We start from the raw sequence: 26,914 nt of genomic DNA on the forward strand, positions 1-26,914 counted from the left end.
ATACGGTCAACCGTCAGCAGTTCTTGAATTACCTAAAAGATAAAAAAAAATGAAAAAAAAAACTTAAAAAGTGAAATCGATTGTGAAAACATTAGGAAAATATGTTGATGTATCCATGCGTAATCAGCATTTTTCAACATCCCAAAGTATACTTCGATCGAATTACTAAAATTATAACAGCATTTATAGTGGACACCTCAAACGTCAAAAGGAATGATTCAAAATTTATAGCATGACCTGCGTAAAAAGCTGGATAGCATACCCGAATAGAAATAAATTGTACGCCGAATAGTTGATATTATTAGTTTTCCATTTCAATTATACACTGGATTTTGTTTTTACGCGATTTACATTTTCTCAATTTTCCACTCATCCTGAATGTTTAACGTATATTAATTATCATGTGATTTTTCTTTGATTTATTCTGGATGTTTTGAAACATGTTGCGAAGGGTTTGGTGGCAAATTGAAGTCACACGATCAAAAATACGAGCGAAAAAATCGTGTAAAAACAAAATCCTGTGTAATAATCATAAACTGTATGATACATGAACATTTATATGATTACCAAAAATAACGACCCGATCATATTGCAGTTTGCCTTGAAACATGGATTATCGATGCACTTCGATAATCACACTTTTTTGTTGTGTGTGCACAGTTGCCGACTTCTTTTTCTCGAATCTCACTAAATAATATTATTTTCTGAAGGAAATAATTATGAAAACTGCACAACTGGCAACCTTGGCCATCATTCAGAAGGAGAAAATGCAAGAAGTTGCAAAATGCGAAAATGTCAGAAGAAATTGTTCAAAACAAAAGCACGTGGTTCTCACCCGTTTGCTTTCGTCTGACATTTATCGATGTCAAAATCCATTGTAATCGACACCGTCACACTTTTGATCACAGTTTGGAACCGTCACACTTTCAAACTGTGTTGTTCGATTTAGTGTGAACAGCGCAATATACACACTTAAAATTTTTCGCCGAGGCCGGCAAAATAAATTGCCGAGAATCCAACAGCTGATATCTCGGTAAAAATCTCGGTGAAAGTTCAAATTACCGATTGGTCGTAAAGTGTTTGACATCAACCAGCTGTCAAAATTTGCCGTGCCGTTCGGTAATGTGTTGCTGAACTGATCGGTAAAGTGCTTTGCCGAAATTCAGTGAATAATTATTTCTAGATAATATTTCCAGATGAATCAAAACAAAAATTAAAAGCATTAATCAATGTGAATGTGGAGTATATTTTAGTCATTTTTTTGCTGTTGTACATATTGTGCAAGTAAAACTTTAAAAATTATAACCAGCAGTGCGAATCCGTATTCGGGTTTGAATAGATAAAAGTACCAAAATGAACAGGATGTCCATTCGATTAGGCAGCCATCTAACATTACTCCACGATTCCACAAGAGAAAGGATCATTTGGGCAGCACACTTTACCTCCGTTCCCAACGTTCATAACTCTTAGAATTATTGTTCAACTTTCCAACAACTTGCAAATATTAACCATCTAAGAAAAACCAAGAATTGGAAATACATTCCACTAAAAGCTTAAAACAAGAATTTCTGTTGTTAACATTAGGGACGGGAACAAAGGGTACTGCCCAAACGGTCTTTTTTCCTAGGTTCCTGATGTTGCCAACGATGTCTAATACGCTTATTTTGGCTTCTTCGCGCATGGAAAGTGTGTGAAATACAACTGGAGCTGAAAAAAAACTTTCATAAGTACCTTTACTTTTAATGTTTCTGTATACGTAAATGTATACGTTAAATGAATTGTAAATTTACAACAGAATAGTGTCGTGTCCGGATAGGTATTTTAAATCAGAATAAATGCTTACCAGAAAAATTTAAAGATGATTGTTTAATGTTTCCATTGCTTTTTGCTTCTTCACATGTTTTTAACAGCAATGGAGCACGTCAGAGGTTATTCGTCTGACAGAAAGGGTTTGCCGAAACTCGGTTAAACTCCAAACTACCAATCACTATTGCAAACTTGATTGCCGAGTCTCAGTTACTTGAGTAAACGTCATATTTATTCACGAGATATCAGTAAAAATAAACTTTAACGATCGTGTTCGTCAATTTATATTACCGAGAAATAAAATGCAGATTAAGTGTGTACAATGATCTACAGATTATACACGTAAAAAAATTTAATGTTGTTTATTATTAATATTTCTAATACTTTTTTGCCAAAGCAGGCGCTTAATGACATGTATAAGAAAAAACTTATACATCGCATTAGTCACATACATTCGGCAACTTATACTTTTCATTAACTTATGAATGTTATAAGCTTTTTGATATGGGATCATTCATTAGGTGGCATAATGAAGAGTATAAGTATTTTCGAATGGTTTTTTGCCATAACATATAAGGTTATTTTTTTACGTGTACATGTTGTGGTGAGGATTATACACAGAAAAAAAAATCATTAGTAATATTAAGAAAATCATTGGTTAAAATAAAAAGTTGCGTTGGTTCTTTTTCGTAGAGAGTTGCGTACATTAGAAACAAAAGTACGCCAACTTTTGCGACAACCATGGATTAAAAAGCTACATACCACTGTGAAAATAAAAGTTTGAGCATTCAAAACAAAGTTGTAGAACTGTCAACCTAAATAGCGGAAAAAACTACGGAAAAACAGAGTAGAATATTTTCATTAGGAAATTATTTCATTTTCCCAGAAAGTACCCCACCCATTTTTTTCAAATTAAAATAAATCAATGAAGTTTTTTCTTTATAATTTATTATTCAAATAAATTGCCGCTTCAACAGAATCACCAAAGCATCCGTCGGAGGCGCATATTGGGCACGTAGACACTGCGATGGTTATTTAGTCTGTTCAAAACCGCCGGAACATGCATATTATCTGAAAAAAAAAACAAACGAGAATCCTATGAGTATACCACTATATGCTCTGATTTCACCAGCAAAACAATGCCTAACTTCGTTCTTGCTGTTTATTGAAATATAGTTTTTCGATCCTTTTTGCCTTTCTCGTACACTGGCCCAAATCAAATATGGAAATTCATAAGTTACGCCTAATGAAACATCAAAAGTTCATCTCATAATCGCTTCATAAGGCGTTTATAAAATTCATAATCATTAATATTAATTACATACATTTACCTTATGAATTCCAATACTATTCATTATGAATAAAAATCATAAGGTAATCTTATGGAGCAAAATGTCATTTCATATGTTCATCTCGTTCATCCCCGCGGTTCATCCACCGGAAAAATATCACGTATGATTGTTTTGTTTTGCACCCCAACCGAAAAACTCTTCGACAAGTTTCGTAAATTATTTCCTGCATTTCGGGATCTAAGCAAGCATCAAAGTAGCTCTCTGCGATCTTCTGCGATGTACCAGGAAACAGGGGAAACAGCTGTAGCAAGGTGATGTGAGGAACCGGCATCGGTTGTGGCGTGTTGTCAGCGCGTAACAATGGATCCTGTGATGTAGCAAGATCAGGAATTATGAGCGGAGTTTGCAGATCTGGTCTATTAGCAGCAATGTAAGTTCCCAAAAAAATACCATTGGAATTTTACTTTCTCAACACTGCTATAATTTTTGGTAAAATTTATAACTAAAATAATTGCAGATTAAATTATATTTGTTATATTATATTTATTGGATGATATTTTTTAATGCAAGTATATTTATTTCAGCACTTGAATCATTTCTGAAGACAACGGAATGTTTTCCAGGCCCTCAACCGGTGTCAGCCGAAGCTAATGAGGGTGCAGCCAGGAAACGTGCCAAGATGTGTCCGGAGAAGAAAACTTGAGCGATTGACTTGATGGAAATTTGAGCAATTGGTTCCTTCTTTGGGACAGGATGCGCGGTATTCGGAAGAATATAAGGAGAACATGAGATAGTGGAATATATAGATGAGCGAAGATAAATCCTTTGTCTCCAAACGAACTGTCAAACGTGTCTCCAAAAGAGCATGACGTCATAATTTCAATGGAAACGTTAACGTCTGTGACGTTATATGCGCGTGTGCACGGGCAAAAAAATCGACTCAGCCTTGCTTTGGCTCATCTATAGATTCTACTCTCTACACACAAAAAACAAACATGGTTTCAGAGAAAGTTTTGCACTTTCCACTTGAAAAGTGCTTAGTTTTCTTAAAAATGAAAGTGGTTTTAGTTGTTGTCAAAGTATTTTTTTCATTTGAAAGTTATTTTTTACTAGTTCTCATTGTGAAATCAAAAGTGCTCCCATTCAATCGGAAAATTGTAGAACTGTTAATTCAATCAACACGAGGAACCTTTGAGCATGAAAGAGAAGAAAAAAACGTTCTCACATAAAACGAACAAGCACTATGGAATATCTGGAGGTAAAAACACAATTATTTGGATTATCACCTAAATGATTGGTTTGTTATCGATCGTTAGAATTATCTCGAGAGTTATTAACTTTGTTTACACGCATATGAGAAAGCCATACTAAACGTGACGGCGCCATACGTTATATATTGCAATTCGACAAGCGAAGCAATGTGCGACAGACTCATGCGAATTTCTTAAGAAATTCGTTTGCATGGGTTTGTCGCATCGCATCGCTCTTCGTGTTTTCTCTGGCAGACTCCTAAAATAAAATATTTTCCATAATATTCATTAAAACTGTGTTTTGTCCATTTATTTTTTAAATAATTCCCATAGTGCCTCTCATTTTAAAGTAGCTGTCACTCTCATCAACAAAAAACAAAAGACAAAAAAGGAATCAGTTTTTTCAACCGCGGCTTCGTCCGTCCGCTGTCCGGTGGTGCGTCTAATTTTAAAACGGGATAAGTGGTGCGTCGGAATCTTGCTAGGAATGGAGAAGCTGAGCTGACGTGAATATACCATTCTGGTTTTCAGGCCAGGGAATGCCACGGCCGAGGCCACGGCTTAGGTCCCATCTGCAACGGAATTGGAAGGTAAGTTAAGTTTATAAAAAAATCGTCTTTGGAGTGAATATACACAGAAAAAACAAAAATTGTTTTAATGAAAATTTTATACTTTATATTTGAAAGTTGTTCTGTTTTGATCAATATAAAAGTTTTTTTCTCATTTTGAAAGTGATATTTTTATTTTAAAAGTTCGAAACTCCTGTTCGGAGTATAAATTTGAAAGTATCTTCTTTCAGTGTGAAAATTATAGACCTGTCAAACTTCTAAAACAGATACGATAAAGTGTGCGTGTGGAATGGAAGAAAAGCAAAACAATAAAAACAAATTCTCAAACTGGAGTGCCGAAATTTTAATCGTTTTAATGCTGTGCTGAATATTCTTCTGATTGATAGAGAACACTTAATAAACATAAGGTAGGTAAAAAAAGTCCGATATAAATCGGTATAGTGATAATTTCTGGAAATATCAATGTTATAATACTAATAATTATTCCTTTGTAAACAGCCGAAATGATAGCGATGACATATCCTGGTCTGTCGTGAACGCTGAGGTCAAAACTAGTTTTTTCCTAATGGATATCTGCTGCTGGCAATGGGCAGTGAAAAGTAAGTTTTATTTAAATAAATCGAAGTTGCTGTAAACCAATAGTGAAATGTTTTCCATTAATATTGACAGAGACGGTCCATCATGATTTCCTCCACGTAACTTCGAGTGCAGTCTCAGCAGAAGGCGAAGTAGTAGACTGTTTTGTTCGAGGATTTGCTGCCTGTTGGCTTCAAGGAAGATCATAGCCAATGGCATCTGAAGGGACCCGATTTTTATCACATGATAGGCATGTTCCTGAAAACCATGATTTGGATAGTAAGTATCTACACATTCATCAAATACATTTGCTTCCAGTTTATCCTTTTTTCCCCGACAAATTAATGATTTATGATTTTTTAATTTGTATTCGTGTGATTTGTTTCAGCGAAATTTGTGTTATATTCCTGACCACCAATCAATATGGATCGGGAGATCTATCATGACAACCTCAAGGATGAAAGCTCTCGTGGAAACAACAGGTCGGGTCGACAGTATAAAAATGTTAACCTTGCTCTAACTTGACTGATAAAATAATTCATGGTTGCAAATTCATTCTTGATTTACTGGTCTGAAAAAGGAAAGAAATCGTCATTTTAAACAATAATAAATATACTTTTAGTTTTTGTAGCGTACCTTTTTCGATTTCACGGTTCTACAATTCATAAAGAAAGTTTAAACTTTTAAAAGTTTAGTTTCAGTGTGGCTTTAGGTTACATCTAAAAACAAAAGTTGTTGAACTTTTATTTTGATTTTTCGCAACTCTCTACGAAAAAGAACCAACGAAACTTTTTATTCTAAAGGTTGGTATCGTGTTCAAAAGAAATTTCTTTTTCTATCTCAATCACATGTTAAATTCCGTTCACTGAATCGGAAAAGTAAATAATCGAAACAAAATTCTTACAGCAGTATCCACACTCAGGAAAATCGACACATACTTTATGGCAAAAATCCATGTATTTTGAAATATGCATATCATGAGTCGGCACATACTTAATTGCATATAAATTCACACATGGATACTATGACCCACATGGATAGTATGTGTGAACACTCATGCAATGCATGTGGGCGCATGGAATATATGTGTCGAAACTATGGAATCCATTTCGCTACCCCCATTGCAAAAATCCATGTGTGAACTCATGAATATAATGCGGAGTTTTTTGTGAGTGCACATGAAAAGAACAAAAAACCAAATTGGCATTTGTAAGGTTCCCACGCAAAGTAATGGGAGCTGTCACTTTACTTTCGGAAAAATATTCTGCTCGATTATTCCGTAAGTAAAGGTGACAATTTGCTCCATGCAGATCAGTTGTCAAAATTCCTCTTGGTAATATTGAACAAAATTCCGTAACCTCTCTACTTTTTAAGTCGATACTGGCCTTAACCAATGGATTTTTTAATTCAACCAATGGTATTTCTTTGTGTGTACTTTTTAATCCGGAAAACCTTAACCTTAACCTTTTCTAAAAGCAATCTAAATATATTGTCTATCCGGAATAAATTTATACCGCTTTTTATACCGAAGTTGGATTTTTCTCCAGATACAGGCAACTTTCCCAACTTTGGAAGTAGTGCGCTGGATTCGCCTAAAGATGCGCTAGACAACGCATCAATTAGTTTGACAAATAAAACTTCGGAAGAAAGTTCGGTTCGGAAGTCCCGACTTCCGAATTCTAAGTTGGTGCTACGCCGACAATAATAGATTAATTTTTATTGTTTGCAAAGAAGAATCTTGATCCAAGAACTTTAGCGTGCGCGACGCCGCGAAGAGAAAATCATACCGCGAGAGAATCTCTCCACAACGCGTGCATCGACGACTGTCACGCGGCCCACTGACTGACATTAAAGTGCATCCTTTTGGGTTTGAAAGTGCATTCGAGTGAAAACTCGCGGTTGCATCATACCTGCGGAGTTTATTGTGCTTTCAGTAATTCTAGGAAGTTTTCTCGTGTTTGCATTTCGGTCTGGTGCATTTCGATCTGTATTCTTCAACGGAAAGGTGCTAGTGGCTAGATAACAAAAGCCGTTTGTTCCAGATCACAAGTTATGCGCAATTTGATTGCTTGAGTAGTGGCAGTGGAGGATGAAACTTTTCTCGAATGCGCTGGTCCTGCGGAAGGTCAATCGATATCTGCGGAAAAATGTGCGGGACCAGTCGCCGAACATTCTACGACTTTGGGCAACCCAGTGCGAGTTTCTCTTTGCCCAGCAGCTTCGCCGGAGTCAGCAGATTCTGGCTCTGTACGCCAAAATCTGGGAGGAGCGAGCCCTGAGGGAACTGCTCAAACGATTTCGCGGTCAGGTGCGTGAGGATTTTGTTATTCGGGGAGAGGGGAACGTTTATATAATCACTGCCGTCGCCGGTAAGTCGGGGGGTTTTCATGCTGGTATTCTTCGTTGGTGACGGATTTTTGTTATCATTTTATTCAATCCGTGCTCTGTTGACTTGTGTAGCGAGAGTGATAGCAATTCTGAAAAAAAAAATGTTCGAAAGTTATTTTTAGCATTACTGAAAACGTTGATTTGCATAATTCGTAAACAAGTCAGTGCAAATTGCAACGAACGGCTAAAGCGTAGATTTTCAACTTTGTAGTAACAAACACTTTCATTATATACATTTTGTTTAATTTTTTTTCCCAACAGGTTCAACGCCATGCCAAAGGGTTCATGCTTTCGTCGACCGCCCTGCTGGCCGCCTTCGATTGGAATAGGGAACGGATCGAATACGAAGACGTGAAGGAATACTTTGACGATTTCAACTTTCTCGATCGGTTAAAGAAGGAAACCATTTTCTGTCCCCGGTGCCAAAAGCGGAAAGAAATCGACTGCCGGGTGGAGGGCATTCGCTACTGTTGCTGTCCGAAAAATGTGACGGACATGTTGTCCCGGGGAGAGAATGAGTTCACTGCATGGGAACCGTACATAGAGCAAAAGAGTATGATAACTTGGCGGAAAGAGCTCAAACCGGGACTGTACGCATATAAAGGTAAAATATCTCACAAAAGTGATAGACAATTATTGACCATATATAATTTTTACTTCTCAAATTTGCAGTTTACGTCGAGTATCCGGACATCACAGCAGAAGATTTCTTACATGTGCAAACCGATGTAGAATATCGAAAAAAGTGGGATAACACCGCTGTTAGTTTGGAGGTCATCGACGAAGACGCAACAAAAGGTTCCAACAGTAGCATAATCTACTGGGAGATGTTATGGCCGGTTAGTTTCATTCGAAATAATTCCTAAATGAAAACTTTGTAATTCTGTTGTTTCCTACCCCACAGAAATTGTTTGCCAACCGCGATTACGTATACAACCGACGGTACTTTGTGGATCGCTCTCGCAAAGTTATCGTCATTGTCAACAAAAGCGTGCAGCACCCAAAGTGTCCCGTAAAACCGAGCAACCAAAGAGTCAACGAGTACTGGAGCTTTATGGTCATCAAACCAACCAGTGGCACATTTAGCAAGCCGGGTCTGTCGTTCATATTGACCTATTTCGATAACCCGGGCTTGTCAATACCGAAGTACATTACTAATTGGGTGGCCAAGAAGCAAATGCCGGACTTTTTGGGTCAACTCTACCAGGCCACGGTCAACTACGCCTCGGCTAAGAAGCAGAACGAAACGAGAATTGTAGGTTTCGACCTCGGTTGCTTAGAATTATAATTTGATATTAACGTACCATTCATATTATGCAGGTGGAATTCTGGGACAAGCATCGGGATCCGGGTTTCGAGTACCCGCCGGATGCACTACCCGGATTTAGTAATGAAGATTACCTTCAAGCGCGTAATGAAGGGGAAGGCAGTGGCACGCTGCAAGAAGGTATGTGGATTTTTGTCAGTTTCGCTTCATTAGGAAGTCACTCCCACATGCTTTCTTGTAAATCAAGTGTGAATCATTCTACATTGAAGTTTTATGTTCTTTTTTCTGTTCATATCCCCCATGCTTACTTTCATAAATGGATTTCATCCTGTTCTTCCTTGGTGAATTAACGAAATGTGTTGTGGCCACTAATCACACCCGGACTGAATGTAGAAGTAGAGAAAAAGATAAAATTTTGGCGCTACGTTCTATTTAGAATAAAGTGATGCTTTTGACGAAAGCGCATTGAGTAGTTTCTGATAGTGAAAGGTACATCTAGCTAACAAGGTGAATATTCTCATTTGTTTAAGTATGTTCATGGTTTGATTCGCAAATTAACTTTCCTAACATTTTGACTTGGCTAAGTGGTTTTAATTTCTAATATTGGTATGGGGTTATTGTCCATTAGTTTTTTGATAAATCGAACAGAAATTGCCGAGACATTGTAATGAAAAATGCAATACAAAAATTACTGTTGAGGTCGAAATACGTATCTGTCAAGGTATAATAAAGTAGTAGAATTAAATAGAATAGTACAAACTCGTCTTATGACAAGTGAAAAAAGCATTTTTTTTAAATCAAAATGTTTTTTGTATAGTCAGTAGTTGAAACTATTCAGGCCGTCTCTCTCTTCAGTGGGACAAAACCTTCCATTGTTACCCTGAGATCGACGCTAAAGGAGTTGATGTCATCCACAAAGCGCAGAAGCATATGTGTGATGATGGTGCCGTTGGATCTCCTAATCGGACCCTCGGGTGCAATGTTGCCTACCAACCAACCAACCAACCTATCTAAGGGATCAAACGGTACATGATATTGTGCCTTGCAACAAAATGACAACTTTCGCAAATGCCAAAGCTCTCATAGATGCGCAAAATTTATCCACAGTACAAATAGCACGTGCTATCAAAGCATTCATTGCCACAATCCACCAAGTGACGGTCAAATTTACAAAAATGTGAAACAAGATTTGTAGCAGAGAAGTAGGCTATGCTACTCTAACTTTTTTTATGGTCTCGTCAATGAATGGATTTGGTATCCAACAGCTGACTGGACCAAATTATGAAAATTGGAAGTTTCGAGTCAAGCTTTATCTGGCTGCGGCGGAGGTCTCGTCAGTGTTGAAGGGAGAAATTCCGGCTGTAACTGATGAAGCTAGGCCAAAATGAGATGTCCAGAAAGGCAAAGTCGCTGTTGGTGGGATTCATTTCGGACGAATGTTTAGAAGTAGTCCGTGAGAAAGAATAAGAAGGTGTATCATTGATCGGCAAATCAGTCGCAGAGCTGACAGGATTGTCAAACAAGAATGTGGGATTCCGTATGAAGGACGTAATATTCATTTTTTTTCAATAAATTCAAATTTATTTTTCAGTTTTGTTCTCATCCTAATATTAACATTTCAAGTGTTCGGCCACATGGCCCTCCATCTTTGATTTTGATTTTAAATGTTTATTTACAAATATAAATTACATAAAATTACAATAATAATTTGATAACCTAAATTGGAACTAGCGCCCTAAGCGGCTCTTGGTCCGAGTGCAGGAAACGGACCCTAAAAGTAAACTTTTCTTTACACTCACCAAAGCGTTCATGTAAGGTTTTTATCCCGGCCAGACGGTGGACCTCGGATGTTCTTGTCCTGGGAGGGGTGTTGAGGATCATCCTCAGGAATTTGTTTTGGACCCGTTGAAGTTTGAGGTGGTGGGTTTTAGCGCAACTCTCCCAGACCGGCATGCCGTATTCGATCACAGGGAGGATGATTTGCTTGTAGACAGCAAACTTATTTTTCAGGGATAATGACGACCGGCGGTTGATAAAAGGGTACAGTAGTTTCAACAAAACGTTACACTTTGTCACCGTCTTGTCAACCTGTTGGTGGAAAATAAGCTTGCTGTCGAGGGTCAAGCCAAGGTAGTCGGCCTCATTGGCCCATTCCACAGTCGTGCCATTGAGGATGATTTTACAGTCCCCAGGCGGAACATGTTTAGGGGATTTAGAGTGGGGGAAAATGATGACCTGGGTCTTCGCCGCGTTGATACAGATCTTCCAGCTGGTGAGGTACTCTGTCAGGGCATCCAGGCCTCGTTGGAGTTTTGTCACTAGCGCTCTGATCACTCTACCGTTGTAGACGATGGAGGTGTCATCTGCGAACAGAGACAGAATGCCGCCTTCTGGAGGTTCTGGCATGTCGGAGGTGAACAGATTGAAAAGCATGGGCCCGAGGATACTGCCCTGGGGGACGCCTGCGACGATGTTGTACGCATTGGAACTCGCTCCGCTGATTGAGACCCGGAATGTCCTTGCCGACAAGTAATTGTAGTTTGCGTTGCGTTGTAGTTTGTACACTAGGCCATCATGCCATACATTGTCAACTGCCTTCTCGGCATCGAGTAAGGCCATGACGGATGTTTTTGAGATAAACTTGTTCCGTATGAGAACGTTGGTAACTCGAGTCAGTTGATGTACAGTTGACTGACCGCGTCGGAAACCAAACTGTTCCTCGAGCAAGATGTTGAGATTTTCGGCAGACTCAAGTAACCGGTGATGAATAGCTTGGATAATCCTGAGAGAAGGCTGTTGGGACGATAACTTTTGGGGGAGGAAAGATCCTTCCCAGGCTTCCCGATGGGGATGACTTTCGAAGGCTTCCAGTACGATGGGAAGTAGCTGAGCCGGAGACACTGATAAAAGATCAGCGAGAGGTGCTCAAAGAACGGAGCACTCATGTGTTTGAGCTCGAGATTCAGGATGCTGTCGAAGCCTGGGGCCTTCATGTTCTTCGACGATTTGATATAGGCCGTCGATTCGCCAGCTGAGATCTCCAACTCCTCCGAGAAGTCGTTGGGAATTAAATGGATGTTGTTAGCATGCTCGTTGGCGGCTGCTTCGTGTGGACTGACGATGTTCTGCCCAAGATTGTGTGAGCTGGCGAAGTGACGACCTATTTCAGTGACCTTCTCTGCAGGAGTTATCAAGCGTTCCTTAGAGCCATTATTGTCTAGTGGGATCAAAGCCTAGGCTTGGATTTTAGTATTTTGGTCATTTTCCAGAACGGCTTTGCATAATCTGGGAGAGTGCGGATCTTATTCGAGAAGTCGTTATTTTTAAGGTCCATTCTGGCCTTGATAATTCTTGTTATTCTATTACAGCGTGCCTTAAGCTCACCCAGACAACCCGAATGCATGCACAACAGAATTGTTTTCTGTTATGCGATGCCTATGCACATAATTTTCATCGCATACCAGTCGCAAAAACGCTTTTTACGTACAAAAGTGGAGGCGATATATGTGTATTTCTTATGCGACGTTGCACGGTAGTATATGCGATGTTTACGATTTTTATGCGAATTCGTTCGTTATACATTGCGATGTAGTTTGTGATAACAAACTCTGTTTGACAGATAATCCGATTTCATTTGAGTTTGTTTGCAGGAATATGCGATGACAACAAATTAAACTGGGATTAACTCGTAAAATAGCCTACTATGCGGGAAAATTCATAAATAAACTGATGAGCTTCGCATCACAATGCGGTTTCGATGAAATGTGGATCGGTAAATGATTTCATTCGTACATTCTTATGCGATATGTGGTTGTCTGGGCAGGCAGTCCAGTTCCAGTACGCTGAAACTGCCTGCGAGTGACATTCCGCAATCGAATCAAATCTTTGGTGAGTGTATCGATGTTTAAGGAGTTGCTTACCTGCCGAGCTGAGCCTGCCGATTGCTTCTTCGATGGCGCACAGCTGGCGGTCGATACTTTCCGGCGTCTCCGGACGCACCTCGTAATTGATGGTGTTGTCGACGCATTGCTGGAACCGCTCCCGGTTCACTCGATGGTAGTTTCGCCGTAACTGCTGGTGCCGATTGACCGAGGAGTCCATTTCCTGGTAGACGATTGGCTGCGAGACGTGGTCGTTCATGTTGGTTATGTATAGGTCGAGGATTGCGTGGACACCGGACCGACTCAGCCGAGTGGGGGAATCCGGGCTCAAGATCGTGTAGTGGCCTTCCTCCATGTCGTTGCTCCAGATGGTGCCGTTTCGATTGCCGCGACTGTTGCCCCAGGCTTGATGTTTGGCATTCAGGTGACCGGCAATGATATAAGCCCTAAACGCAATTCAGCGGAACGGCGATAGAAACGGAAAATTTGACAGAAAATATATGGGCTAACAGTCAAATCCGCCGTTTCCGTTGCCGTTCTGCTGTATTGCGTGGGGGCCTATAATCTTGACGATGTCCCTCCGAAGAGCAGCCGATGATATATCGCCGGCTTTGGCTTGCGTTAGACAGTACACCGCGATAAGCGCGATTGTGCCGACAGAAGTGGTGATTTCGACACCGATGACACTGAGCTGGAAGCTTGGAAACAGACGACAGTTGATGTTGTAGCGAAGAGCGATGGTCACACCACCTCCCCTGGTCGACCGATCGAGTCGTACGATGCGGAAGTCCGGGATGTTGACGTTCACCTCCGGTTTTGAGTGCGTTTCGGGGATGAACGCCACGTCTATTTCCTTCTCCTCAAGGAAATCCTTTAGCTAAATTATTTTGCTCTTGAGCGAGCAAGCGTTCCAGTTGACCAGACCCACCCTAGCAGCCATTTTCAATAATGAACATGCCAAGAGTGCATACCTGGTCGAATGTGATTTTACAACCACGCAGCCGAGTGGCGAGCTGGAAGAAGATTGGCATCAGCTGCTCCGGGTGTAGAGCAGAGCAGATTCTTCCGAGTCAGTTTGATTCTCCAGCTGCCGACGGAATCCAGGAGAAGGAAGCGGAGCCATTCGCTGAAGGATGGAGCTGGTGGTACTGGGGCTGGAATCGATGCTGCTGCTGCGACCAGTCGCTTGTGTGGCTGTAACGGTGGAAGTACTGGTACCGCTCTTCCGGGAGCCGTTATAGTAGGAAGTTTCACCTCGTCGATCACTGGAACAAGGTTCCTCTTCGGATGGGCTTTGGTTGATGCTTTCCTTCGGATTTCCAGGAACTCCCACGTTTCGGATAGCCTTTCGTAGTGGCCCGATGTTTTTCGCCACAGTTGGCGCACTTCGGATCGGCCACCTCCATCTTGTCGCACTCATCCGTCGGGTGCAGTTCGCCACACTTGTTGCAGCGCGCTGCCATGTGGCAATTCCGGGTGCCATGCCCGAAGTTGTAACATTTGGTGCACTGTGTCACGTCACCATGCACCTCCAGATGGACCAGGTGTACCAGTTTGTACCTGCGGCAGCTGCGATTGCTGCTTTTTTTTTTCTTTTTTGGCGGATTGTCGGCGTCATCAAGCAGCAACGGCGAGAACACGTTGCTCTGCAAAAGCTGCTTGGAGGGGTTATCCGCGCTTAGGCACTTTTCCCGTGACTGAATCGGCCACCGAGTCTCCCATGACGGGTCCGGGAGAAAATAACGCCAACGCGACGAAGCGAAAACGTAAGCAGCGAACAATAATGAAAAACACTTGGAAAGAATGCGCGAGCAAAAAACACGTCCGTATGTGCTGCTGTCTCGAACTGGAATTGACGTCGACGTCAACGTCATTCCAGAGCTGAGGGAAAATTTGCATTCGGTTAAGAAACTATCTATAGATGGAATTAATATCCTGTTCCCTGGCCGAGGAGGAATCGAGCGAGCGGAATTCAAGCTTAATAATGAAGTAATTGTTGTGGCTTACCTACTTGAAAAGTAATTTGTATCAATTAGAGCTGGAAGTAGAACATGTTGGTCAAGATAACATTAGCACGCTGGAAGCAAGCTGGTTGTGGCATCGTTGCTTGGGACCTATAAGTCAACATGCGATGAAAAATATTGTCAAGCATGAAAATGATTACCGGTTTCATAGATAGGGTATATCGTATAGGATTATGTGATACGTGTGTGATGGGGAAGCAGTGTCGTGCATTGTTCGATGGCAACAGAGAAAGCCACGCGACCGGATACGGAAGGTTAGCCGAAGGATTTTTTCTTGAAAACATGGCGCATTATTCCTTTCGAATTCACCAATGTTCTGAACGATGTTCTTCAAGGGCAGACCTTGAAACAATTCTTCGACGGTATCATACTATTAGTTAAGTAAAGAGGGCGAGACAAAACTGTCAACGGATATCGTCCAATATCTCTATTAAACTATGATTATAAATTGCTAGCCGGCATTCTCAAATTGCAAATGAATAGCCTACTACCTCTCGTACTCTTCGATCATTAAAAGTGTTCAAACGAAAAAAAAATACTATTTTTGAAGCTACATGTGGTATAACAGATAGAATTGGACAACTTAAATATTCTCGCGGACATTCACTTTTAGTATCCTTCGATCTGGATCATGCGTTCGACAGAGTAAATCAACAATTTCTGAAACAAAAAAAAATGCTGAAAATAAATTTCAACCCAGCGTTAGTGAATCTTCTGAGTTTGATTTGGAACCAATCCTTTTCAAAAATCCTGGTGAACGAACGTTTGACACAAAAATTCAAGATCAATCGATCTGTTAGGCAAGAGGATCCACTTTCGATGCAACTCTTTGTCTTGTACCTGCAGCCTTTAAGCAACGCCATCATCGTGGGCCCTCCTTAGCCGTGCGGTAAAACGCGCGGCTACAAAGCAAAACCATGCTGAGGGTGACTGGGTTCGATTCCCGGTGCCGGTTCAAGCAATTTTCGAATTGGAAATTGTCTCGACTTCCCTGGGCATAAAAGTATCAGCGTGCTAGCCTCATGATATACGAATGCAAAAATGGTAACTTGGCTTAGAAACCTCGCAGTTAATAACTGTGGAAATACTTAAGTGAACACTAAGCTGCCAGGCGGCTCTGTCCCAGTGTGGGGATGTAATGCCAATAAGAAGAAGAAGACGCGTCGATTTCTAGTTGCTGTGGTCAATGCATATACCGATGACATCCCTATGTTTCTCGAGGACGCTAATACAAGTAGCTGAGATCTTTCATGGATTTGGCGCAATCTCTGGAGCAATTCTAAACATGCAGAAAACTGTTACGGTAATCATAGGAAACACCAATCTTACGACTGAATCAGAATGGCTGAACATCGAGAATTTTGTTAACATTCTTGGAATACGTTTTGAAGACAACGTCAAGCAAGCTCAAAAAATGAATTGGCAAGCAGTGTTGACTGGATTTCGAACTCGATCGTGGATTCATCATCCAAGAAAACTGAATCTGATTCAGAAAATCATTCTGCTAAATACCTACATCAATTCCAAGCTTTGTTATATGGCATCCAATATACCATTAACAAAGGATTTTACTAAAAAAAGGACGGAAGTCGATAAATTGATTTGACATAGTCAAACGCTCCAGCGTGTAGCATTCACCAACTTAACGCTTCCAAAATGTAGAGTTGGGCTGAACCTTCATTGCCCCGAAATCAAATCTAAAGCTTTGCTACTCAATCGTTTGACTAGTCTTGTGGGTAGAAGCAAACTCCTATATTCCGCCAACATTTAATCACATAACGCTACTGAGAGAAGAACTGCTCATACTGCCGGAACAACTGAAAATCAATCCATCTTCTCAAGTAATTCTTCAACATCTTCTTTCATTCAAACCGGATCCTGAATTTGTATCTGCAGCTCAACGAGAATAGAAAGCTGTCTTCAAACAATTTCCTGGTAGGACTTTAAATTCATCACAGCGTAAAAAATTAAACATCGGGAATTATTGTACCAAAGAGGCGTCGTAGATGATGACTACTGCCCAATATGCCCAGGAGAACCAGAAACCATCACACGCAGATTATTCCATTGTCAACGAGTCAGAGATGTCTGGAGCTACCAACGAAATCAAATGTTGAACTACGAGCCCCGTCTACGGACGCAACATTAACCGTAATTCCAAACAGGACATTATCAAAGCTCTAAGACACTACTTTAGTTACATGGTAGAAACGCCAGAAGACTCTATAAATGCAGATAACTTCATGTTTTATGTTAATGTAAATTATTAGCTTAGTGACAAATATAAAATTTTACAAAAAAAATAGAGCGTATACATTTTGACGTGTGTGCCCCGATTGATCCACCGGTCTGGGACGGATTCAGATTTTTCGTTTCGTTCATTGATTGGACGCATTTTGCAATTATCAATCCTATCAAGTGTAAGTGTGAAGTTTTTCATTGTTTCAAACAATATGAATAAATGGATACCATCCACTGGCAAACGAAGATTAGTAAACTGACGGTTGATCAAGGCCGAGAGTATCTCTCTAATGAGCAAAAGCGGTATTATCAAGATAGAGGCATTCAAGTTCAATGGACAGTGGCATACTCTCCACAGCAGGCTGGCGTTGCTTCAATAAAACGTTGGTTCAATAAAACCCTGGTTGAAAAAGTTAGATCAATGCTTATTGATTCCAAGATGCCAAAGCGAATGTGACTTACAATTTTCGAATGCAAGGCCATGGCTTGGATCCTTAACCAACTGCGAAAGAAAATGGATCCAAAGAGCCGTGAAACTTTTATGATTGGGTACGCACCCAATGGCTATCGCTTGTGGGATAAACCGTCAAAGAAGATTATCGCAGCAAGCGATGTGAAGTTTGATGAACACAATTTTCTAAATGCTGGTGATGACGTTGATAGACAACCGTGAATAATTCCCTTAGTCAATGAGCCAGAAGGGGAACAACTAAATACGATAGCTGAAGCCCGAAATAAAGAAAATAGAACCAGACAAGATTCAAATATTGGATCTGAAGATGAAATTTATGAAGAAACCTGGCGCGCTCCCTTCGTATGAAAGACATGAAGACTGTTTAGAGTCAACCACGCAGCACAGCGAACGGGAGCGCAAACTCCCAGATACGCTATTACTTTTAGATCCGCCATTGGAAGGACCGCAACCGTAGCACTAGGCACGGTGCCCCGGATCAGAGAAACGACTGGTATGACAACGAATGTGAGAAGTTAGTTGAGGAGAAGAATGCAGCGTGGGCGAGATTGCTGCAACACCGCACGAGGGCGAACGAGGCACGATACAAACGGGTGCGGAACAGACAAAACTCGATTTTAGAAGGAAAAAGCGGAGCAACTGTACCGCGCTAAAAACGCACAAAAGTTGTATGAGAAGTTAAACCGTTCACGTAAGGACCACGTGTCACAGCTCGGTATGTGCAAGGACATAAACGGGAACCTTCTTACGAACGAGCGTGCGGTGATCCAAAGGTGGCGGCAGCACTACGAAGAGCACCTGAATGGCGATATGGCAGACAACGGTGGCCGTATGGTAGTAAACCTGGAAGCAGTACTGAGATTTTCATTTTCATTGAGAGAGGTCACGCGATATTTACATTTTATTCTCTTCCGCTTTCATAGAAAACATAAACAATGAAAGGAATTCTGCCAAATTTTCACGGATTTTTATTTCATGAAAGCGCATCAAGCTATTGTAAACAAACTGTTTCTTCTTCAATAATGTTACTTAAGTCGAAAATGAAAAAACAATACAATCATTTTATCGTCATAGTCATCGTTATTTGCACAGATCTATTTAAACTATTTAGAAATTTAGATTTCAAAACAAAGCAACATTTCCATCATGACTGCCGGGAGACCGGGAGACGACATAATTTTCATTTGGTCTCTTGAAAATAAAAATGTAACTGTTTTCGCTTTCACATGCAAGTCACGAAAATTACCAGTACTGCCTGGGAGCACGCGCGTAGGACATACGAGTTCCGGCTCCGAATCTCCAGGAAATCCAGGAGGAGATCGGACGGCTGAAAAACAACAAAGCCCTTGACAAACTACTAGGAGAGCTGATTAAACACGGTGGTGAGGCACTGGCTAGAGTGCTGCACTGGGTAATCACCAAGGTTTGGGAGGATGGATTCTGCCGCAGGAGTGGATGGAAAGTTCGGCGATAAGCTGGATTGTATGCCGCCGACCAACACCAATTGCCACAAAGTTCGTGGGGTTGTACCAGGCGGGATTTATGGGTGAACGCTCTACCACAGATCAGTTGTTCGCCATACGTCAGGTATTGCAGAAATGCCGCGAATACAACGTGCCCACACATCATCTATTTATCGACTTCAAAGCCGCATATGATACAATCGATCGGGACCAGCTGTGGCAGCTAATGCACGAAAACGGATTTCCGGATAAACTGATACGGTTGATCAAGGCGACGATGGATCGGGTTATGTGCGTAGTTCGAGTTTCAGGGGCATTTTCGAGTCCCTTCGAAACGCGCAGAGGGTTACGGCAAGGTGATGGTCTTTCCTGTCTGCTATTCAACATCGCTTTGGAGGGAGTAATACGAAAGGCATTGATCGACACGAGTGGTACGATTTTCACCAAGTCCGTCCAGTTATTTGGTTTCGCCGTCGACATTGATATTATGGCACGTTACTTTGCGAAGATGGAGGAATCCAACATCAGACTGAAAAGCGAAGCTAAACGGATTGGGCTAGTTATCAACAAGTCGAAGACGAAGTATACGATAGGAAAAGGCTCAAGAGAGCACAACGCAAGCCACCCACCACGAGTTTGTATTGGTGGTGACGAAATCGAGGTGGTTGAAGAATTCGTGTACTTGAACTCACTGCCCGAGCAAAATCGTCTGAAAACATAATGAGAGCATCAAATTTGTTTTGAAATATGAATCATCATGATTGATTACATATTTTGATCTCATTTTGCTGTAGATTATTAAATACTGTGTACTAATTTTGTTATAGGAAACCAATATCAAAATTAGTTTTCGATTTGATGTCACAGTAAGATTTTTCTGCTATACGTTTGGTTTTTTAACCGTTAAAACGTCTCAAAAGATTAAATTGATTACTAAATTACTAATAACCGGCGATTTCACAACATCAAACCAAGTTATCGATTTGCTCTCAATCTTTGCTCGGGTGGTGACCTCCGATAACGATACCAGCAGAAAAATTCGGAGACGCATCATGACAGGAAAACGTACGTACTTTGGACTGCGCAAAACGCTCCAACCGAAAAGAGTTCGCCGCCGTACCAAACTGAGTATCTACAAAACGCTTATTAGACCGCTAGTTTTCTATGGACACGAGACCTGGACGATGCCCGTGGAGCATCAACGCGCACTGGGAGAGGAAAGGAAAATGCTACGCATCATCTATGGTGGGGTGCAGATTGCGGACGGTACGTGGAGGAGGCGAATGGACCACGATTTGCATCAGCTGTTGGGAGAACTATCCATCGTTTACACCGCGAAAATCGGAAGACTGCGGAGGGCCGGGCACGTAGCCATAATGTTGGACAGTAATCCGGTGAAAATGATTCTCGACAACGATCCGACGGGACCAAGAAAGCGAGGTGCATAGCGAGCAAGGTGGATCGATCAAGTGGAGGACGATTTGCGGACCCTCCGCAGACTGCGTTATTGGCGACGTGCATGGACCGAGCTGAATGGAGAAGACTTTAATGCACTACACAGGCCACTCCGGCCTTAGCCGGATAATAAAATCAGCCTCGTGTATAGTAACACCATCAAGCTGACCTTTAACATATCGATGTTGAACTTCCAAACAACCACCTAGAAAATTATATTTATTTAAAATTTCGCAGAGATATCATACTCGAATGAGATATCATACTTAAATTTTAGACTTATGTTAACTAGTACTATTGGCCAATAATTCCAAACTAAAAGCTTCGTGTTTTTAGTTTGGAATTATTCGTCGTGGAAACGTTTTTAACCTCGTGAATTGGGTTGTTTAGGGTATATATGTTTTACATATTCTGAATCTGCATAAAAACTGAGCCTAACCTCAATTTTTCAGAATTTTTGGAGCCCTGAACAATTTTTAATTTGGATTTTAAATTTATATGGGACTAAAATTTGTTCTTATGCTGCATGGGCCAACTGCCATTCTATGAATGTTAGTGTCATCGATTGAAATGGCTTATTGTTGGCTGTACAAAAATGTAATTAAAAGGTTTACAACCAAAATAAAAAAATATCTTGGAGATCAGAAAAGCATGCTCTTTATGTTAAACTATAAAAAACCTCATATTTTTCTCTGCTCAACAACCCAATTTCGGATATTTGATCCAACGGTTAATTCCGGTATGATTACTAAATCCGTGAATTCAAAAAAAACTTCACGATAATATATTTAGCCTTCCAAACAACTTGTGGTTCATGTACGTACACTAAAGCCGCCAAGTGTAGAAATTTCAAACTAATTTTTTTAAACCAAAATCAACTCTTCCTGGACGCACCTTGGGATTTATTGATCGTCAACCCTTTTCTCGGCAGTCTCCCAAACGCGCCTTGTGGTATTCCAAATCACTGACTATTTTCCAGCGGTCTTCCACACGCTTTGTGATTTTCCAAACCACAATCCATCAAATATTTTTCTATTCACACATTAATACTTGAATTCAACTCACCTTCTGAGTTTCGAAATCAGCACCTGGATCCAAGAAATAACCTGGCAGGATCGCCGAATTTTGTCGTCCCAAATGACCGGAGCAAATTGCGATGACCGCAGCTCTTCCTGGGTGCGTGTGCACGCCATGGAGATCTGACAAGAAGAGTCCGAGTCATGGCTTGCTGCCCACCATTTGATTCGCTGAGGTGTTGATGAATATATTCACACACTCGTGGTAGCTTACTCAAACCCCACAACAAGCAGAACGGTACGACCTGGGAGGGAGCTCTCGATACTACACTTCAAATTAAGTATATACTGTCGTCATGCAACAAGTAAATTTTCAACAAGAAAAAACAATCAACGTAGGCGCCACTAGAAATGACTAAATTCTGTTTTGCGTGTTGTTGTTGTTATATTGCATTCAAAAATTTGCTTGCCGAGAGTTTCGTTTTCGGCTCACACTGACAGCTTGATTTCGGCTCGACTTGACACACACATTTTTCGTATCTGTTTCTCCCTCCCAGGGTACGACCAGGTAGATGTTTTCAGGTTTTCAACATTCTTATCGTGTTCAATCATGAAAAAAATCATATACACTGGATTCTGTTTTTACACGATTTACATTTTCTCAATTATGAACCCATCCTAAATGTTTAACGCATATTAGGTGATTTTTATTTGAATAGGATTTTTTGAAACATGTTGCAAAGATTCTGGTGGCAAATTTAAGTCACACGATCAAAAATACGAGCGAAAAAAAAATCGTGTAAAAACAGAAATTCTGTGTAGTTTTGAATAGAATTACGACAAACTTTGACTGTAATCTGTTTTAAAAGATGAAACATCGATGATTATTTGGTGTGTTAATCATTTTAAAATGCTACTATTTGTTAACGATAGGTCTCTAACCCCTTACCAATAATACAAGTTGAAACTCACCTGTCATAAGACGAGTTTGAACAATCCCATTGAATTCCACCACTTAATTGTATCCTGACAGATACGTATTTCGACCTCAACAGTAAGGCCGTCTTCAGTGTCTTGTACTTGACTCGACAAGACACTGAAGACGGCCTTACTGTTGAGGTCGAAATACGTATCTGTCAGGATACAATTAAGTGGTGGAATTCAATGGGATTGTTCAAACTCGTCTTATGACAGGTGAAAACATTCCACTAAAAAGCTCAAAATAATTTTCTTATCAAGTTGAAACTGCCAATTGTTGAAGCTTATACATATTGAATGCTAGACGAACCACCATGATAAAAGACTTGTAAATACTAGGAATAGCCTGCCATTTGGCCTATTGGTACATCATAAAACACATGAGAGCCTGCAGTGGTGGATCACTTCCAATGTTCTAAGTTAGGCGTATTTTCAGTTGATTTTTCTAACATTGAACTGGTTTATGGTCGTAAGCTTCTTACTTTGTTCGAATAGATAATGACTATAAACAATGTCCAAGAAATGAATCATTACAGTCAAAGCATTCCTAAAATTTGTATACTTCCAAACATAACTACCTCTTATGTTTCCTAAAAAAGGTGTGAAGAACCAAAATCCGTAAAGCACGACTCACGAGAGCCTTCATCGAGTTTTCAAAATGAAATTTAGGTAAAACCAAGAAATACTTTAGTTTTCCACTCTTTGATTTAGGAAGATGATACCCAAGTCAAGAACAAAATGCACAGGTTATGAAACAAAATTACCGAATATAAACAATTTGTGCAGTCAACAAGTGTTTTAAATTTTTGTCGTGTTACAAAATACTTTCTTTTCGAAAGCTTAATAAATGTTGTTCGAACGATGGTATAATAGCAAAAAAAATTCTTGAATTGTGTATTTCAAATTCTACAGTACGATTGTGCCTTAATACACTCACTAGCATAAGTATGTTTTACAGTCACAATTGTACTGTATAAATTATAGTTTCTTGAGTCAAACCAGGAAATGTTTTGAAACAATGTGAGAAATTAGGGGAGCTGGTTGCATGCTTATGTGTACGGATTTTGATTCCTCACAGAATTGGAAATCTTCGAAACATATTTATTACTACATTAACACATCATGTTTGTTGTCGTTATTTGTCAAAATCAAAAAATGTCCCAATATGTAAAAAAACGAAAATTGTTCTTTAAATTGTAATACTACTCAGGCTTTCATTTGTTAAAATCACTGAAAACTCATTGCATTGGTATCATAATCTCTATTTAAAATCCGCATTGCGTTTCTATACTCCTAGCATGTTATTTCTAGCTCTTGCTCTCTGAATCGAAATCTATTTTCCTAATCTTTCTTTAACTAAAAACCTTCAAGCCAATCCGAAATCCGTAGTACAAGTAAACGAGCCAAACTTGGTAGTCCATCATTCGGAAAAATTACATCCTCTTAATAGTGCCTCCAAAGAGCAAACAACGGCATCGCCATCAACTGTATCTGCTCCACCGGTAGCTGCTGTAGCCACGCCATCGTCATCATCCCAACAAACGCAGGACGACTGTGGAGCGACGCAAAAATCTTCCTGGTGGAGCTATCTGTACTCGTATCTATATTTCATATAAGTCTCTGAAGCATGATTCAGACGGTTGATACGTCGCGTGTTTTTGGTAAGGACACTTCGCATGACATCAGTGAATATTATGTATAATAGCAGTTGCATCAACTCTTAGATGTTGACCGAAAATTTTTCCACGCAATTTTACTTGTACGTACAACATAGATGCTTGGCAATGATCGCCCACGACAAAAAGTACCTTCTAGTTATAATCAACTTTAGCGTCATTATGACAAGAAGAAAATCTATCTTAGATGTTTAATAGCTAACTACCAGATTGTGAAAAGTCAGTGAAGATTTGAAAACAAATACCATTATTACCTATCTTACCAAACACAAATTGTGAATCGATTGATCATTTGTTCCTAAAAATATGATTATGGTCGAAAAATGCCAGGTTCCACACGTTTGAAACAAATGGGATGAAAACAAACAACAATGCAATATTAGTCCTTTATAAGAAATCGTTCAATGCAAAGTTTTTTTTGTGTCTTTATTTCTGTAAATATATTATAACTTTGTTTTCTCTATAATCGATTAGAAAAAAATCAATGAAATATGTACTAGATCCGATCCCAAAAAAGCAATTAGAACGACTTAGTGATTAAATGAAAATAGCATTCATTTACATTACTTAAGTTGACTCAATTTTCTTTAAAGACATTTGATCGATGAGCTTTGTTTTGCTGATAAAAATGCTCTTTTTCTGAAAGTGCTACAAAACATTATCCTAGTTCTTTACATATGTGCTATTACACTACTAGTTGATGAACCCATTATTTGTTTAATTGTCTAAAGCAATTCGAAAACGCTCCCTGTCACAACTTTTACTTTTACATCATCCTGCTCATGATTATTTGGAATTCCCTGTAGATCCGAAAACTAATGTACTTCGCATATTCTCTTAGGTTCATCATCATACTGCCCTGTCTAATTGTCCTTTCTTTTCACAAACTTCCGTGTTTTTAGCTTGGTACTCACGGTCTCGATCTTCCTGCTGACGGTTTTCCATTCGGAAAATAAAGTTTTGCCTGTTCCGCGTCCGTTCATATAGTTCGTTCTCGGCGCTTGAGCAGCCCACGCTGGATTCTTCTCCTCCACAAACTGTTCATAATCATAATACATACCATTAGTTTATCTGATCCGGGACTAGTGTACTGGCTGCAGTGATACCAATGCACAATGGTCCTAGAGTCAAATCTAGCAAGACAGAAATATTTGTGCCTAAACTATTAGTTTTAGATATATAGTGGGAAAACTGAGAGAGCGTTTTTTATTTAAAGCGTTTTATTTTAATTATGTTTTTAATAAAAAAACGCCAATAACTTGATAAATAAACGAGATATGTCCATGGGTCTTCAACAAAAAGATGTGCCTTTACCTACCTGGATACCTGGTTGGCTACAGTGTCGATACACCTATTCATTCATTTCATTTATTTAGTCTACATCTAAACAGATAACACTGAATCAACAATTTGACGCCACAATACACGGTTCGAGGCCGCATCTCTCCATCCTCGAATACGCCCCACGCTCGCCAAATCGTTTTGCACCTGGTCTGCCCATCTCGCTCGCTGCGCTCCACGCCGTCTCGTACCTGCCGGATCGGAAGCGAACACCATCTTTGCAGGGTTGCTGTCCGGCATTCTTGCAACATGTCCTGCCCATCGTACCCTTCCGGCTTTAGCTACCTTCTGGATGCTGGGTTCGCCGTAGAGTTGGGCGAGCTCGTGGTTCATTCTTCACCGCCACACACCGTCTTCTTGCACACCGCCAAAGATGGTCCTAAGCACCCGTCTCTCGAATATTCCGAGTGCTTGCAAGTCCTCATCTAGCATTGTTTCATGTCCGTAGAGGACGACCGGTCTTATTAGCGTCTTGTACATGACACGTTTGGTGCGGTGGCGAATATTTTTTGCCCGCAGTTTCTTCTGGAGCCCGTAGTAGGCCCGACCTCCACAGATGATGCGCCTTCGTATTTCATGACTAACATTGTTGTTAGCCGTTAGCAAGGATCCGAGGTAGACGAATTCCTCGACCACCTCGAAGGTATCCCCGTCTATCGTAACACTGCTTCCCAGGCGGGTCCTGTCGCGCTCGGTTCCGCCCACAATCATGTACTTGGTTGTTGTCGCATTCACCACCAGTCCATCTTTTGTTGCTTCACGTGTCAGGCGGGTGTACAGTTCTGCCATCTTCGTAAATGTTGGGCCGACAATGTCCATGACATCCGCGAAACAAATAAATTGACTGGATCTGTTGAAAATTGTACTTCGGCTGCTACACCCGGCTTTTCGCATGACGCCTTCTAGCGCAACATTGAACAACAGGCACGAGCATCCATCACTTTGTCGTAGTCCTCTGCAGGATTTGAACGAACTGGAGTGTTTATCCGGAATCTTGACACAATTTTGCACACCATCCATCGTTGCTTTGATCAGTCTGGTAAGCGTCGCAGAGAAGCTGTTCTCGTCCATAATTTTCCATAGATCTACGCGGTATATACTGTCGTATGCCGCCTTGATAACAACGAACAGATGATGTGTTGGGACCTGGTATTCACGGCATTTTTGAAGGATTTGTCGTACAGTAAAGATCTGGTCCATTGTCGAGCGGCCGTCGACG

At 40.5% G+C, this 26,914-nt stretch overlaps 1 protein-coding gene and 1 long non-coding RNA gene across 5 annotated transcripts; both read left to right on the plus strand.

The window, feature by feature from the left end:
• Positions 1-5,186: 5,186 nt before the first annotated feature.
• Positions 5,187-5,962, plus strand: LOC134221056 (uncharacterized). Its single transcript, XR_009982184.1, has 4 exons — positions 5,187-5,324; positions 5,416-5,516; positions 5,587-5,772; positions 5,882-5,962. It is a non-coding gene; the product is annotated as an uncharacterized LOC134221056 (long non-coding RNA).
• A 1,375-nt stretch (positions 5,963-7,337) lies between these two features.
• LOC134225494 (stAR-related lipid transfer protein 7, mitochondrial-like) lies at positions 7,338-25,059 on the plus strand. 4 transcript variants are annotated; one of them, XR_009983260.1, is made up of 7 exons: positions 7,338-7,801; positions 8,143-8,485; positions 8,554-8,720; positions 8,786-9,136; positions 9,202-9,328; positions 9,542-9,655; positions 24,129-24,147. XR_009983260.1 is itself a non-coding variant. In XM_062705608.1 (6 exons), the coding sequence occupies exons 1-6, from the start codon at positions 7,583-7,585 to the stop codon at positions 24,292-24,294; spliced, it is 1,452 nt and encodes a 483-aa protein (XP_062561592.1). In that variant the 5' UTR covers positions 7,339-7,582; the 3' UTR covers positions 24,295-25,059. The 4 variants fall into 4 exon arrangements, 2 of the variants coding, with proteins under 2 accessions (XP_062561592.1, XP_062561593.1); XR_009983259.1 differs by having other exon boundaries at positions 7,339-7,801; positions 24,050-24,187; XM_062705608.1 differs by lacking the exon at positions 9,542-9,655 and having other exon boundaries at positions 7,339-7,801; positions 24,050-25,059.
• Positions 25,060-26,914: the final 1,855 nt, after the last annotated feature.

The sequence above is a fragment of the Armigeres subalbatus genome, chromosome 3, assembly GCF_024139115.2.
Source record: "Armigeres subalbatus isolate Guangzhou_Male chromosome 3, GZ_Asu_2, whole genome shotgun sequence".
Lineage (NCBI taxonomy): Eukaryota > Metazoa > Arthropoda > Insecta > Diptera > Culicidae > Armigeres > Armigeres subalbatus.